This window comes from Helicoverpa armigera, chromosome 8, assembly GCF_030705265.1.
Source record: "Helicoverpa armigera isolate CAAS_96S chromosome 8, ASM3070526v1, whole genome shotgun sequence".
Classification (NCBI taxonomy): Eukaryota; Metazoa; Arthropoda; class Insecta; order Lepidoptera; family Noctuidae; genus Helicoverpa; species Helicoverpa armigera.
In genome coordinates, this window is record NC_087127.1 from 7,090,191 (window position 1) to 7,107,021 (window position 16,831).

The 16,831-nt window shown below is 37.3% G+C and overlaps 1 protein-coding gene across 6 annotated transcripts in view; it reads left to right on the forward strand.

The window, feature by feature from the left end:
* LOC110375901 (uncharacterized protein) overlaps nucleotides 1-16,831 on the forward strand; it is a 34,227-nt gene that overhangs the window by 13,505 nt on the left and 3,891 nt on the right. For 4 of the 6 annotated variants that reach the window (XM_049838473.2, XM_049838474.2, XM_049838472.2 and 1 more), the window contains 9 exons: nucleotides 6,040-6,253; nucleotides 7,713-7,889; nucleotides 11,396-11,555; nucleotides 12,633-12,862; nucleotides 13,999-14,121; nucleotides 14,547-14,696; nucleotides 15,101-15,299; nucleotides 15,735-15,949; nucleotides 16,266-16,523. In XM_049838473.2, coding sequence (XP_049694430.2) covers nucleotides 6,040-6,253; nucleotides 7,713-7,889; nucleotides 11,396-11,555; nucleotides 12,633-12,862; nucleotides 13,999-14,121; nucleotides 14,547-14,696; nucleotides 15,101-15,299; nucleotides 15,735-15,949; nucleotides 16,266-16,523 — 1,726 coding nt within the window. The other 2 variants (XM_049838476.2, XM_049838475.2) reach the window with 2 other exon arrangements.

The following is a 16,831-nucleotide window of genomic DNA, read 5'->3' on the forward strand; positions in this document are numbered from 1 at the left end:
GAAATAAGTGTGATTGATCGTACTTCCAGAATTAGATCCAATTCCCACATTTAAGAAGGTGGCTGTATCGAAAATGGAACGCATTAAACTATCAATTAGTGTTCCTTGCAAAATGTTAGTGCATACTTATGAGAAATAATGTGCATTGAAATAAATTGACAGAAAAGAACATTATGAATGATGATTCCTCTCCAATTGCTTTGTTAATAGGTACTAATTAGTTTTATCAAGTACTAGGAACTCATAAACGGGGTGCACTATCATTTATGATGAAAGGGCATAAAGACGCGCATGCGCAATGTTGACAGTTGGCGCATGCGACTTCCCGTCGTTCCGCGGTGTGGTCCAGTCTCGCTCGACAATTAGCGAGCGGCGCTCGGCCAATTAACACGAATTTCCTGTGTTCAAACTCCAGGGGCCAACAGAGGGCACTGCCTCCCGACAAAATAATCATTCACGCTTTAACGGATACCGTCTATTGTCATTCAGTTCAAGAGCCAATCGCTTATAAAATGTTCTTACACTTGAATGAATTTTGCAAGTCTTTAAGTGGTAAAATACTGCAGCATTTCTACCTCCCAAATATCATTACAAAAATAAAACCACTATTGCTTCCCTCGACATAAAATGGAAAATTCTCTCGAAACAGTTTTAAAACAAACTCGTGTATAATGCCTTGTTTTATTCTATAGCACATGTTTCTTCAGTATCTCCTTCCTTTCTGGGAACGCTAATAAACATCTCGTATAAGATGCTAGACTTGATTGTGAGAAATGGGTCACTAGTAGTACTCTTAGTCATAACAACATATGCGCTAGCTACGCAATACGCATGTAGGGCTAAAGGATTCAAGAACTATCTTTCTTCGGACCACAGTTTACGTGGGTATTCACACTTAGCATTCCGTTCTGGATTTTCGCAAAGATCGCAAATATGGCTATTATCACACCCGATGGCGTATTTTAAGATTGTCAAAAACCAAACAATTATGCCTGTCCAAAGCTATATCCGTAGTAACTTTTTCAAATAGTCTACTTTTGTCGATTCAGCCAAAAGACATGCTCTGGACAAAAAGAAAATCAGTGTTACAAATTAAAGATGCGTACTAAAAACACCTTTAACCCTTAAAGATATTCATATTTAAACAGTTTTGTCGAAGCTGTCTATATTTAGAGGATAAACGGTTGACTTGTGACATTCTGTTTGCGTATATGCAGATAAGTTTAAAAATAATGTCAAGGACTGATGATTTTGCATTGGTGTTGATTATAATACCAGCTCCAAGTGACAATCTATTTTGTACTGAGTCATCCTGACCCGCATTGTGTCAGTAATTATTTGATTCACTTCATTTAAACTGGAATATTCAAGAGTAGTCACTGAAAACAGTCGTGGTTGGATTTTCCTGTACTTGTTTTGGTGAAATTGGCTAAAAATAGAAAGTGTTATTCGTAATAAATAATTATTTTACAATTGTTATACTATTCCAGAAAATATTCGTATGTGTTGAGCAAACTGTTTGCAAGCCGTCTGTATTGTAATGTTATCTGTTTTATCTTAGGCGCTGTAGTACATTTTATAAATCTTGTAAATACTAGGGAATCTTATCATCATGATTGGTATTTTAAGAGCTCTCTTATTTCTAAAATTACTGAAATACTATTAGTTTTTTATTTTGTATTATTAAATTAATGCTTATAGTAAAAGTGATCATCTTAAAACCACTTCCGAAAATATTTTATAACGAAGTGATATAATCACCAAAATATTAACGGAAGTAATAATTCCTGATTGAGTAATTAATTCAGCACTTGTTCAGATATAACAGCATATCAACCTCACCACAATAGCTTTTGATTAGTCAAAATAACAGTTATTAACTGTAGATAGTGATCAAACGCTGTAATAAAGTAAACTTTCAGGCGGCTGAACAATCTGTAGCAATTCATTATCATTGATTGTTTTGTCATTGGCTAGAGTTTTTATTTTCTCTAATTGAGGTCAAATGCCTGTTAGCTTTACAACTCGTGATGTATTATGAAGGAAATTACTTTTTTAGATCTAGTGTTTCATGAACTGGAAAGGTCACTGTTGTTAATTTACAGTTTTTTGGAAAATGTGCAGTATTTTTGTTACACAAGGATTATAAGGCCTTAATTATTTCTATGTTCTCATGTACTCCCTGTACATTAAAGAGTAAATATGAATTTTTAAAAATTTTGACCATTGAAGTACATACTCGAATAAGGTTTAAGAAATTGAAACGTTAACCTACATTTCTCTTGTATCCGAAAGTGTTAGTGCCAGCCAGAAAAGTTCTGTTTTTGGATAACTGCCAATAACAAGTGCAGTTTTTATGTCACTATGTTAACAACATTCTATTCTATGGTCTTATTGGGTATCTTACTCTGCTTTTTGTGTGGAATCTATTGAGCCACTCTTTTGTAAACGGGCTGAGAAAATGCGACCACGCGAGTCCAGTCTATTTTACTTTCTGATCTTAGTAGTTTATGTTTCTAGTTTTGACAAGACCAAAATAGGTCCAAATCATTCATTACATGTCGTGAGACGACGAATTAGACAATAAATTGTAGACAAGCTTAGTTAATTGTCTCCTAACTAATTAAAACAACCTTGCTTCTTAGTTGTGTGCTAAAATCCAACTTACGAAATTGTATGATAGTTTATTACTTTAGCTGAGAACCTCAGTTTATGGAAGTATTCATCACCTCAGCCATAGAACATCCATTGCTGAACATAGGCCTCTCTCTTAGCTCTCCACAGATACCTGTATATGTATGGATCAATTATGAGGAAATCTCAATAGCTCACCGATATTGCGGTGGAGTTATTAACGCACTTTAAGTTGTGTAGACTTTTTTCTATCACTATCCCAGCTCATAGCTAATGTCTGCTTTCCGATCCATATCATGCTTCGAGTCAAGTTGCGTGCGCGCCACCTGAGAGCACAACATTAACTCGTTTCCCTCACTTATAATGTTTGCGATAATAAACACCTGATACATTTATATTTTACAGTTTTTTTCTTCTCTCTGAATGTATAATATGTAAGTAATTATGTAGATTCATTTGAGTTTGTGCAGTTTTTATGCAGCTGTGCTTGTTTCGTCTTGAGATTGCTATCTTAATTAAATCATGATTAACCTAATGGATATGTAGATGGCATACTGAACAAACATGAAAATGGAAGACCTACTGTATCTTAAAATTGTCTTGATGCTAAACTGGGCCGTATTTATAGGAAATGATAATATAACTGAAAAGTTTTTGAGATTCCCTCTTAAAATGCTTCTTCAAAAACCTTTTCTTACTATTCGTGAATGATTGACCAAAAGGTGACGCACCTCATTGATTTTATCAATGCTAAATATTTTTGCGGTTACCACACGATCATCGTTCATTGTCCGAAGACATTTATAAACATTATTTAATAAAATCAAACGAATATAATTGCGATTTTGCTTGCGGTTTATCGCGTTAACTGCATAAATACATAACATATTGTTCAGCTGCAGTTAGTAATAATGACACGGGTCATTGCAACAGATAAGCTGCTTGGTTGCAGACAGTGCGTCGTCTATCTTACTTTATACCTACTTATATACCATACTTTATTGTCCAGTAAACACAAATACTTGACTAAACAATTGTCAGAACAAAGGCTGTTGCACAATGCTCGACCTTTCGCACCAAATGCGCAGGAGTCTAATTAGCAATTATTCACAATATTTGTTTATAGTTCATATGGCAATCGACAGTTGTGACTTGTGAAGCTGATTATTATGATTTATCTGTGTAATTATGACTTAGATACTTTAACCTTGCAGACCTAATGCATAACTGCATTATGTAAGAACTAGGAAATATGTGATCATTTATCTTAAGCTTCGATTCTTTGTGATTTAACGTGATATGGTCAAAGACAATGTTAATTAATTTAAAATTAGATTAATGCTTTTTACCTTGCCACTGAAAATACCGATCAAGGCATACCTTGATCTTAAAAACCAAGTAAATTAATGTAATATCGAATTATGTTTGCTTTGTTATTTTGCATAGCGTTGCAACAACAATACATGAAAAATATGCGACTGTTGATTTATTTTTTAATTAACTTATTACAGGAGTACAATCAGATCACGATCAAATAGTTGCAAACAAAAAGCCGAATCGATTTAATTGAATCGAATGACAATTGTACACTCGTAAGCAAACTACGGCTTCGATTAACACAGACTTAACCCTGAGACCTGGGATCAAGCAATGGCTGTCGTTACATACACAATTAGCAGAAACAAAACGCTAGTTGATTTTACATTTAACCACTTGATGAAATCTCACGGGCGTTCGTGAAAACCAAACTTGTTACTCAAGTGTCATATTTGTATTCGCACATTTGTAGTGGCAAATTAGAGGGACGAATATAATTACAATATTAATTGTTTACGCTGTGGTCAAGGTAATTGGAACAAATAGGAAATCGCATTTGTTTGTTAAAAACCTACCAACATTAAAGGCTCCTTGTCCATTATTTTCCCTGAAATTACTTCAATATCCTGGAACTTGTAAATTAACAAATCCAAACACTTTTACGCTGGTTACACAGCGTTGTGGTTGTTTACACATAACCAGAAAGGTAAAGTTACTTTTGCATAATATACATAATAGCACGAATGTACCATGCATGTTAATTCATAACTAGGCCATACTCATGACGAATTATTATACGTGCTATCAAACAAAATAAAAAGCACATTACCTAGATTACTTTTGATTAAACAGAGACAAGAGTTTGTGCAATTATTATCTAGAAACAACATAGATTGTCTATTGCATCAATTGCATGTTCTATTATTTACTGTGCTGTGAGAAACTGAGCGACCTTGGAATGTGTTATTTTTGTTCCACTTCGCAATAACGAATAAAGAAAGGTAATAGCAGTATGTTTGTACAAACCTTCGCAGTAGCGTTTCCTACGTCTAAGACAACACCTCCGTCATAAAAATTGCATTACGCAGATTGCTCAGAGTGAGGCAACCGCAATGACAATATTTAGTCTTTCATCACAACACCAAATAAGCTCTAATGTATTCGCGACTTCAACTCATACATAAAACATTCAATAAATATTTTATAACCATTGCTACACTGTTGTGTTAACCTTCAGCTTATTCTTTGTATAGTATTTAGCCTAAATAATTGCTCTATTGTCGTTTTATTGTCGTCTGTCAATTGTTTCATCTCCTGTCAGCTTAATTTGAATCGCAATGCCAGCAGTAATATTTTGATTGATGATTCGATCCCATTCAATGATCAGCGGAAATTCATTAAAGAATATCGATTAATCGGTTGCTCAAGTGCCTACTAAGTAATTGCATTTATTTTATAGCCTATTTATAGCTACGTTTAATTATGCATAGTAAATAAAAATATGTTATATAACTAAAGCTTAACGATAATACGCCAGAAGCTAATATTATACTGGTACAGAAAGTCATCGGCTCAACTCTAGTTTCTATTACAAGTTTCACCAGTAATTATTGTTTTCTATCATTAAATGCACGTCTTCCGTGTTAGTTAATTGTCCATATCCTTCAAATTACATCACAGAGTAGGTTAAAACTCTTACTTAAGGTTCTGTTCTGTGCGAATGAAATTGTCATCCGCAATTCCGCTCGAAGATTTCTAAGATCTTCATTAATTGTAATATGATCGAGTGAAGAAGCTAATGTATAAAATATTTTTTTGTAAAGCTACTTAGCTTAGCTAGAATTCGTTCCAACCGTTTACATTAACACTTACAACGACGATATCCGTGCAAATACAGCATTAGCCAATAAAATTCATTGTGGTCACGTTTTTCAATTGTCATAATAACGCTGATTTGGAGGCCAGTTTCAAGTGACTGCAAAGATACTGTTAATTTTCCTTTTTTACACTAGACGAACATTAGACATCTTAGTTTAAATATCATTTCTTTGAAGGGATGCTAATATAATTGTTGTTTTATTGATTCAGGAGCAGTGGTCAGTTACGCAACACGCTGAGCCGAGCTCGCGAACTGTGCGAGCGATGGCGAAGCGGCGGTGGAGCGACTCCTGCGCCGCCTGCACCCCCTCCCGACGACGAGGGAGGGGGACGGCTGGCCCGCTGGTTCAGCGTGAGAAGGGGATCCTCGCATCAGTACGATATGCATGGACACGAGACCGACAAGATGCCCAAATTACCCGAGGTTTGTATCTACATTTTACCCCCTTCAAAAGATTTTTGAGGCGTTTTCTGGAATTCTCGCTTAATAACGTGAAACGAAAACTCTTAGCCCATTCTATTTGATTAAAAAAACGGTAAAGATTGTGGCGCCTGAAATTCCTGTAACCGCAAAGTTGCCGCTCCACACATTCAGACACATACAATAGTAACAGGAAAAGAAAGAACACTTGTGGGCTGACTCATTAAATATTGAGGGAGGTCGCTTGAAATTCTGCGAAAGAAGACGAATTTTCTAAGACCAGACAACTTTTTTGCCTTGATATCTTACAATACTTCAGACATATTTGCAGTTAGGTAGTTTATATGTATAGCACGGGTGAAACACTATTCGGTCTTAAAATGTCCTAGCAGAATCGATTCCGGGACCTCTAAAGCATTCTTCTATAAATAAACAAATGAGACAGTTTGTAAACTATTTGTTTGTAAAAGCCGGTGGAGCTCTACAGTTCATAATAGAGTATTTACTATTCAGTATTCAGTTTGTATGAATGACCGGTCTTCATTCAATGATGGCACATACAAGGAATGCATTTAAGTCGATGTATCAATAAGTACATCCCAGTGCAACGAGCTTGAGTGACGTGACAGTGACATTTCTGGAATTACATACCATACCATACACAGTTGTTCAATGGTCCTTTTAAACGAGTATTTGCTTAGTATAATATGTAACATTATATTATTTATAAAGTATGGTATAAATGATTCATAATTATGTATATTTGAGATGAATCATGATCGGGTCATTGAGTAGTCAGTCAACAACAAACCGCAGTAACGAGTGTATCGTAGTGCGCGTCGTCTCACGCCTCACGGAGGTCTAAGTCGCTAAACAAATAATCTATTTTAACATGTGATATAATGATGTCAGAGTGGATACCAGTCAGCTACCATATTGGATTCATGTACACGATAGTAATTTTCTTATTTCAGTTTATTTTTAGTGAGACGACGTGAATAACGTGTGATTCGTAAATGTCAAAAGTTAATTCAATGCCAGTACGCGTCTCGACATTATCGTAACATGTTTTGTCCGTCCTGCATGAGACTTCTCCATGACAAGGCTCAGTATTCGATGACAAGTTTTAACGTAAGTCACGTGGTCGGTCCGGTGTTACTTTTGACGTTTACGTTTTATAAGTAAAGACAGTGATTCTGATGACGCGATTTCTGACGTGATTAGACCGCAGGGCGACTGTTCTCGGCCTGTGAGAATTTGTACGCTTCGGCCGGAAAGCGTCCTCGAAACGCGAGTTACGGTCGCGCGAGTTGAATAATCATACAAGTTATTTCTGTGCATTTAACAGACACGCGTGTCGGATAGCGTCATCGGGAACTTGAAGCGAATTGAATTGGGGAAATAAAATGTGTGTTTTGTGTGATGTGGTACGAGATGTACATGGTTTGTGTGACGTTTTCAGTTGGAGGAGGACTTGTTCTCATGCGGCGGCGAGGTGCGAGGCGGGCGCGTGCCGCCGCCGTCGCTGGGCGCGCCGCCGGACTCGCTGTCGCCGGTGCAGCTGCGGCGCCGGCATGTGGTGGCCGCCATCATACACAGCGAGAACTCCTACGTAGCCACGCTTCAGAGGCTCATCAATGTAAGTTGTTTTATAACCTAGTAGAACCTCTTTGAACAATGACTTAGGAGATTCTCATTAAAACAATGTTCTAGATTTCTCTAAATTGAACTATACTTATCTCTAGATCATAACAAATTAGTGACGACCTCGCATCTCAATACAACGGTACTATAATATGCAGCAGACATTGTAAAGATAAACAAACTTTTCGCTTCACACACTCATTAGTCTCTTACGTGTTTCGTTGTTAATATTGTTCACATAATTATCTTTAAGTAAGTAACATCATATCCGTCTCGGTCTTGTATCATTGTTGCATTTTAACTAGCTGCATCAGTACAACTCTGACAGATGTAAGTAAGCGAAGAATGAGATACTAAATGACATCCATCAGTCAATCATTCACTCGTGTAACTGATGTATGTCGCATTAGACATCGTTGTTAACTTAGCACTTATGTAAGATTTCTAATGTGTTCTTTAACCTAACTAGATAGATAGATATAATCGTTACATTGACTCACAGATTACTAAACAGTTACTACGTCACAACTAAATAAATCACCAAGGAATGTAAATAATTAAATTCAACAACATTTATCTTCAGCAAATAATCTGTAATTATCCGTAAACGGCGACTCACTAAATATTTACGTTGACCATTTATGGTCAGCCGAAATAAGTACACTGTCAACAAACGAACTGACTAATAGTAGTTACTGTACACGAACCGGTTTACTATGATAGTATCTCAGATCCTCAAGTCGCTATGTTTGAATAACATACGCTGACATTTCTCATGACTCCGGTGAAATTCGTGATCGGGAAGGAAGCACGTTTGGATTGATGGCATAATAGCCAGCAATTATAATACGATCATAATACGACAGTTCCCATTGCGTAACTTGCGAATGGAGGTAAGCAAGAACCATTCTTGTTTTCTATATACACCGGGGACGCCTGATTGACTTGACAGGCCACTTAATTAAGGAGTTGACTTGCAAAATTGCGTGTTAGACGTTAGCGCCCATGTCGTACACCTATTAACGAGACTACTCGTTTTGAAAGTGGTATAAGGGGTTAAGCTAAATAGCTTCAAAGTACTTACTTTCTTATGTAAGTTTATGAGCTGCGATGAAGTTATTTTGAACTTGAAATTGTACCACATAATGCTGTGGTTTTGAATAATTACAATATGATATAACTAACTTTGAATGAATGACTTTGACATTTCATGGGAGAGAAATCACGGTGTCAAGATGCGTTCATCAATAATCATAATATTTAACTAAGTATAATAAATAGCTATTGCTTGATTGACATTTGTCATTGCCATAATTGTACCACATAATGTACCACCTGTATCACATAATTATGGAATGCTAATAAAGAATTGACTATTGAGTATTGTAGAGGTTTCTCAAATAAACAAACAAAACAATGAGATAGCTTTCTCTAAACAGCCAGTGTTTAGTTATATTATTTTCGCAACTTTCTTTTTTTTCTTCAGAAATAAACGGTTATGAATTTTTATTATGTTTTAGAGTTGACAATGGTAAATAGGCGAACAGAAGTTGCAATGGTAATGTCAAAAATCTCAACTATAACGTATGTAAATATGAACCTGTCTGGCCCACTTCGGCATTGTTTCGCCCACAATTCACATGCCATAGATTAGCATATTAGGAAGTAGGGCAATTTGAATAGCCAGTATTTGCAAGCGAGGTCGTCCCTCTGTAATGAAAATGGCGCCGACGTCCACTAGACTGTGTTTAATGCGGGAAATTAGAGCTTTTGTTCTAAATACAGTTTTGTGCTTGAACATTTCTAATGAATTCATAACGAATGAAGTAGCGGTGACGAACGTTAGAAAGCTAAACGCATCCTCGTTTACAAATCCGCCTGTGAATGACTGTTCTAGATTTTCCTTAAATATTCATTCATAAGTAACCAATAGCTATAAATGTATTGTCGGTTAGGAAATCCCTCGTCCATGACTACACCTACAATTTTCATATTTTGCGTAAGCACTATAACTTAGATATGTTTTAACTTGTTGCTTGAATACCACGCCCTATCGTAGAAACACCTGATTTTTCTTCCTATAAAGGGATATAAATATTAATGTTTCTTTGTTCAACTGCGTTCACGAAGGAACGCGGTGTCTATGAGTGTAACAAAATGATTAATTTATAATAAAATTCTCAATACGACATATTGTTATTGTCTGTCGCCTGTGAAAATTTCCTCATGTCCACTCGTATAAAAGTTTAATATCAGGATTTTACCGAGAAACACGCACTAACGTATTGTTTAGTCAATAATTTATCCTTATTATTGGGTATTGTTTCCAGTGACTAATTTTTATTGTATACGTACAATCATCCTTAACCCACTTGGGTTTGCAAAGATGTCCATTGATTTCATGATCAATTCTTCAGTGAATAGCTGTGTACTTAAAATAATCTTGTAAATAAGTGATGCTTCAGAGAGCCTTCTTGCACGAACGACCCTGTATTCTTGTAATTTACATTATCTTTTTCAATCTTCATGCTATGTAATGTCGTTATTATTTTACTTAAAAACGATGTTATGACTTTTTTCTACGTGAATACAAAAAATCTTAAACGCATTGCAATTAAAAAATAATAGTCGTATAAGGTTTTCTTATGTCACTAATGCATAATAAACGTATTCTCTCATAACATTACCATTTACGATAAAAACTACCCAGAAATAATTACATAAACGATAGTGAAGGACATTTCAGTGGGAACTAAAACAATGCGCATACATATTTATCTTGACAAGTTATCTTGTCGTCTGAGAAATATAATGAGCTAAGCATGCACTAGATGGAATTCTCCGTTTACCTTTGTGTGGCAAACTGGAGTAAGGGGCATGACGATCGCGGAAGCAATCTTGCAATACGTTGTCCCATAGACGCTTCGCCATATCAACCATATAAGTTTGTCCACAATTAACATTCAATAACCCTATAAAAAGAAATGACGCAACTTATGACCGCTTAAGTTTTTATTTCTTCATCTACAAGGCGATACAAAATCAACATCTCCGCTGGACTTTGCTTATTTTATTTTCAAACATAACATTGGTTCAATACAAAAACTGCGGCTCGAATAAATAAATGTAAATGAACACGGTAATGCCGGTGCATTAATGTGTATAATTACGTTATATTACAGGCATTACCTGCGAGTCAGGGACGAACAACTTTTTACTCATGTCTATGTATTAACTTCTATGACAAACACGTGAGCGATGTATTCTAATTTATGTTACCTGTCTTTTGTTTTTACTATAATGTAATCTTCGATTATAGAGGGAAGAGACCTACTTTTCTAAGAACTTCATAGCCTTTGTAACATTCATTTCATAACCTCCATAAATAGAATCTGAAACTATACTTTACATTTGGCACCAGGCATTCGCATAAAGGTTTGCCTTAGGGGTCCAAAAATTTCGGAACTCTTTATTACAAAATCATTCTCCCTCTCTCTACAGGACTACAAGAAACCCCTCGAGGAGAGTAGCCCAGCAATTCTGAACGCAAGCAAAATCCAGACACTATTCCACCGGCTTCCAGACATCTTGCAGTGTCACCTACACTTCCGCACAGCGCTGGCTGATTGCGCGCGAACGTGGGACCGCGATGAAAAAATTGGTAAGTCACTTCAGTGCGAAGCTTTTCAGATATAAGCTGCTAGGTGGTAAGGATGTACACCCTGTGCCAATTAATATTTCTTCATAACGTAAGGCATAGTATTGTGCCGGACAGAAACTTAGGTTTACCCCAAACAATAACCAATAAGTCAGAGTTTCCTCAAATCCGCCTGACGGCCTCTGACGTGGTGCCAATAATTTCTTTGTTCTATTACTGGCTTTAAATGACTTTATCCTCGACAAAAAACAGTCAAACCTAAAAAATTACCCGTCAGGAAGTTTAAACAATTCGCTGAATAAAGGAAAATGTAGATCAATGACCCCTTTGTCAGTCAGCCCTTGACAACAACAAAACACTATTGTTTTAAATATACGAAAAGTAATTCCCCCATCCAATCCTCTTCTCCCTTCTGGAGTAGTTCTTTGGTCACAATTGCACAATGCACATACCAAAGACTATATGACGTTTAAGGAAGCTAGATTGTTGCTTTGAGATTGTAACTATTGCGCGTCTTCGTTTTTATTGCGTATGCGGGCGGTATCGATTTGTTTTCGAGAACTTCGTCGTCACCACTCCCCGTATGTGATAATGCGTCTGTCGCCTTAACACAAAAAACGAAGCTTTAAACAATTTAAAAAATAAAAAAAATTGTTATTATGTCTCAGCAAAAAAATACAGGATGTAAACTGGTACCCAATTTGTATTATTTCTTGTAAAAACTGTTTGCTTAATTCAATGATAAATTAGGTTTATAAATTGGCTTAAAGTTCATGGTTAACTGCCCTAATAGAAAAATAAAAGGCTACCTACCGAATTAACAATTTTGTCATCAGCCTTGTGACGCAACTAGCCTTCCAAAATAGTTACTGGCTTACAACCAATTTAAGTCATTAGTTTGCGAAAATCGTGAATTCCGGATCAATATAACACTAATATTCTTATGCGGACAGTATTAACTTTGTAATGTTTTCAAGGGAATGAACACTAAGAAAAAAATATATATTCGCCCTAGTTTATATTTGCCATACTTTGGCCCTGATTTTGTTTAAAAATCTTATGTTTTTCCAATGTTTTCAGGCGAGGTCTTCATGAGCGCGTTCTCGAAAGCCGTTGTGCTGGACGTGTACTCTGATTTCATCAACAACTTCTCGGTTGCCATGGAACTGGCCAAAATGGAGTCCAAGAGGAAATCGGCGCTAGCTGACTTCTTCAAAGTGAAGCAAATCAGTGCTCACGACCGACTGTCCTTCTTCGGGCTGATGGTGAAACCTGTCCAGCGGTTTCCGCAGTTTATTATGTTTTTACAAGTAAGTATTACTAAGTTGTAACTTTTTAAGTCACAATTCCGTTCCCGCATAAAACTTGAGCACGAACTATAAGCACTCAATGACACAAAAAAGTGGTCCTTTATATTGCTAATTTATCATTAATTCGTTATCAAGTCTATTTAGAAGGTATACAACCTTCTGTTCTAATGATTCTTGCCCACTTACGTACCAGGGACTACACAGTTACATATTAAACATCAAGAAAACGAAATCACGTGTCCTCCCTAAATACCGAATTAAGTTTGTGGTCCATAAACCCGCGAGGAATTGAATTAATCAAATGTGATTGACCTGAAGCCCTATTACGACACCAAGTAATTATTATTACAACTCTAGAAAGGGAGAGAGTTACAAGGAATGAGTAGCAACGTGGTAGCAACGTAAACAAAAAAAAATACACACCGCAAAAGAAACGTGCTAAGTGAAAACATTTAAATCAAGTGTTTTTGCAATCACAGCTTAATTCAATATTGATTACTGAACGTAATCGGATATTGATTAAACAAGTATTCGAACCTTTGGAACCTGCGCGTACGCATGATTTACATACACACGACAGGTGGCAATTAGTCATTCCTTAGTAAAGTTAAACGTTATTTAATAATAATAACTATATTATTTATATTATATTAAGTTATATTATTTAACGAGTTTTCCCGGTATTGTTATTTAGGATTCTCATGAAAATGGATGCGCGGATTTTCTAATGTCAAAAACCTTTCTGCGAAATGGGAATAAGGAAGGATGTTTTTGTAAAATAGAAAATTGGGTTGATAATAAGTAAACGTTACGCGATTATGACTAATTTCAAGTTCGTATATGTAAAAGTATCTATAGGAGGAAAATTGCTTCAAAATAATTTATTACTGTCTACATTATTTCTGGTTGTTGCTTTGTCGCATTCAAAAATTATTATTATCCCTTTTTTAAGTTAACCATTATCTCCAAGCATATAAATGGACCAAGAAACACTGGTAGAGAATGCCTTGCGGCATTAAGTCCGCCAATGTACCAATTTTGAACATAGAGTATAAATAAATAAACATTAATGCTTGAGAAGATATTCTTCATGAAATTCGTTCTCTTTAAATCAACAATGTGTAAAATGTTTTCAGGACTTACTAAAACACACACCCCCGGGCCATTCAGACCGGGTCTCCCTACAACGTGCCTTGACGAGGCTAGAAGCTCTAGCCGATGCCTTGAACGAGAGGAAAAGGGACGCTGAAAGGACACAGGTAAATAAACATGAAAAAATATATATGTTCTTGCTTAGTTGATGTTTGACGATTACCAGGCTTAATTTCCTTGGGACGTTTTGAATTCTGGTTTCGAATCTGATTGAAGATAACTTTTAACTCTTTGCTGTAGTTTTTCTTTATTTAAAAAACTGCTAATTTATTATGTTAATAATAAGAGCACAGAAAATCCTCAGAAAATGAAATGAAAACTGGGGTAAAGTGTGATGGCTAAAGCTCGACTCATACCGATTTTTTGTCACGGCATAAGAATAGCTAACAACGTACCTATGCACAACAAATCATACAATTTTGGTCAATAGTAACAATGAAACAAAACGAAATCCTCTATATACGTTTTTTTAATCTTAATTTTAAGGGACTTTTACAAGCATAGATATTGAAACGTTTTTGTCACTTTCCAGGCTTTCCGCGCGGCTCTCCGTCGTTTAACGCGCGGAGGAGTGGCGGGCGCGGGCGGGGCGGGCGGCGCGGCGCGGTTCGGTGCCGCGAGACTACTCGCCTCAAGGGCTGATAAACGACATCTGTTACGGCAGGACGACTTGCTGCAATTGGTTAGTTATTACCGCTTTATTTTACCTTTTTATAGTAATTTTTTTGTCTGCTTCAGCAAAATATTCTGCTGGAATAACTAGTTAATGACTTCGAAAAAAGCTTATACAATCATCAGCACATATTATGTAACTGGCCAGCGATTTGGAGTTTTTTAATGAAGATATGTTCGGCCATTGTGTACGTAGCTACACAAAAAAGTTGTTCATTTATAAGCCTGTCTTTATTCTATGGCTATCATTTATTTGTGGTGTTATCAATTTGGATGAACTGACAATGACTTTTCGTCTAATAATTCTTGCCAAGTTATGTACCGGTGGTGGTGACTACACAAAGTGGAACTTATCATTTACCATGTTAATAAAGCTTGTATAATATTTTACTTACTACCTTCTTCAAACCACAGGAATTCAACCAATCAGGCGGCTTAACAAAATGCAAGCCGCGTCGTCTGCTACTACTGAACGACTTAGTAGTTTGTGTGTCTGTGGGAGCCGGCAGCGACGACGCCGAGCGGCTCGGCCTCAAGTGGGCTCATCCCGTGCAGGACGTCGAGGTGCTGGACACCGGCACCTCGCCTACACTCAGCAGGGTATTGGCTCAAGGTAAGTCTTTGTAAACTGATTTAGCTAGTACTACTGAACGACTTAGTAGTGTGTGTGTCTGTGGGAGCCGGCAGCGACGACGCCGAGCGGCTCGGCCTCAAGTGGGCTCATCCCGTGCAGGACGTCGAGGTGCTGGATACCGGCACCTCGCCTACACTCAGCAGGGTATTGGCTCAAGGTAGGTGCAACGAACAGGGTTACTTTGAACAAGCGAAGCTTCGATATCAAATTAATTCCCAATAAATAACCATGGTCTTGTAAAATCGTACGAATTGAAAGCTCTTTTTTCTCGAAAAGCATGATTTTTACTTTTACTTAACGCGACATATCATGTCATCATTATGTAAATCATCCACTCAAACATCTGCTTGAAGGTGGAGAGACCTATCTCCTAATATCATTTTTTTTTATGTTAACTGTAACTTCTCTTCACAGGCATGAACCGCAGCGGCAGTCTCCGGTCAAACAGCAGCAGTGGCATGACGGCGTCGACAGGCGACTCTCTCTGCAGCGAGATGTCTGCGCTCATGCACGACTACGAGGTGGTGTCCCGCATGGCAGACCTGGCCGCGTCTCTGCGCATGACCTACCCCGAGCTCGCGGCAGACACCTTCAGAGCTCTGCTGCAGAACATACAGCGGAGTATACAGGTCAATAATAATAAAAAATAGCTATTTCTCGTCGTGTCCGTGCGATTCCCGTATCCGGAAAAATAACCTACAACCCGGGGATAGTGTGACTTCCAAGATCCCTATTGATTCTAGGCATAGGTCGACCGTCGATTTCGCTCTCGTAACACTCTGAATGAGTGGTCAGTTTTTCGTAGTTTCTTTCTCTTCTCTATGCCTTCTCTCTTTCTCTATTCTCGATCATTCCGTCTCACCTCCAACTTAGTTACTTCCTCCCCAGCTTCACATGCACGTTTTATAATACAACTATAAATTTTCAATTTACTGTAATCCACAGAAAAAAGACGACGAGATGGCGTGGATGGACTCATGCTGCCTACAACTGACTATCCGTGGTCGTGAGGAGCCGCTGACTTTCCGGGCCAGCGAGCCCGGGGCCCGGCTGGCCTGGGCTACGGAGCTGCGCTTGGCCCAGCTGGCCCAAGCCTCGGCCAACTCGCCCGCGTGGCGCCTGCCCTCGCAGCTTGCGCCCGCGCATAAGATGCCGCTCTTCGTTGCTGCCACGCCTGTGTATTCGTCGAGGCAGCTTACTGAGGTATGTATTATTTTAAATGCTGTCTGTGTTACCAAAACGAAAAATAATAAATTGACAAGGAATTTTGTATCCATCTGAGGTTATTATTCTATTCTCGTTTTAGATAATAAGCGAGTTGATCGGCAATGAGAAAAATATATTTTCACTTAGCTATTAGATGTCTACTGTTGAATGTCGTTGGGGGTTTTTTTATTTATATCCAAAAGAACTTGCTTAGCTTGGGACCTAAAATATGACAAACCTTTTGTCATTTTCTTTTAATTTATATTTATTAAGAAATACATTATGTAGTAGTCTTTATGCAGTTA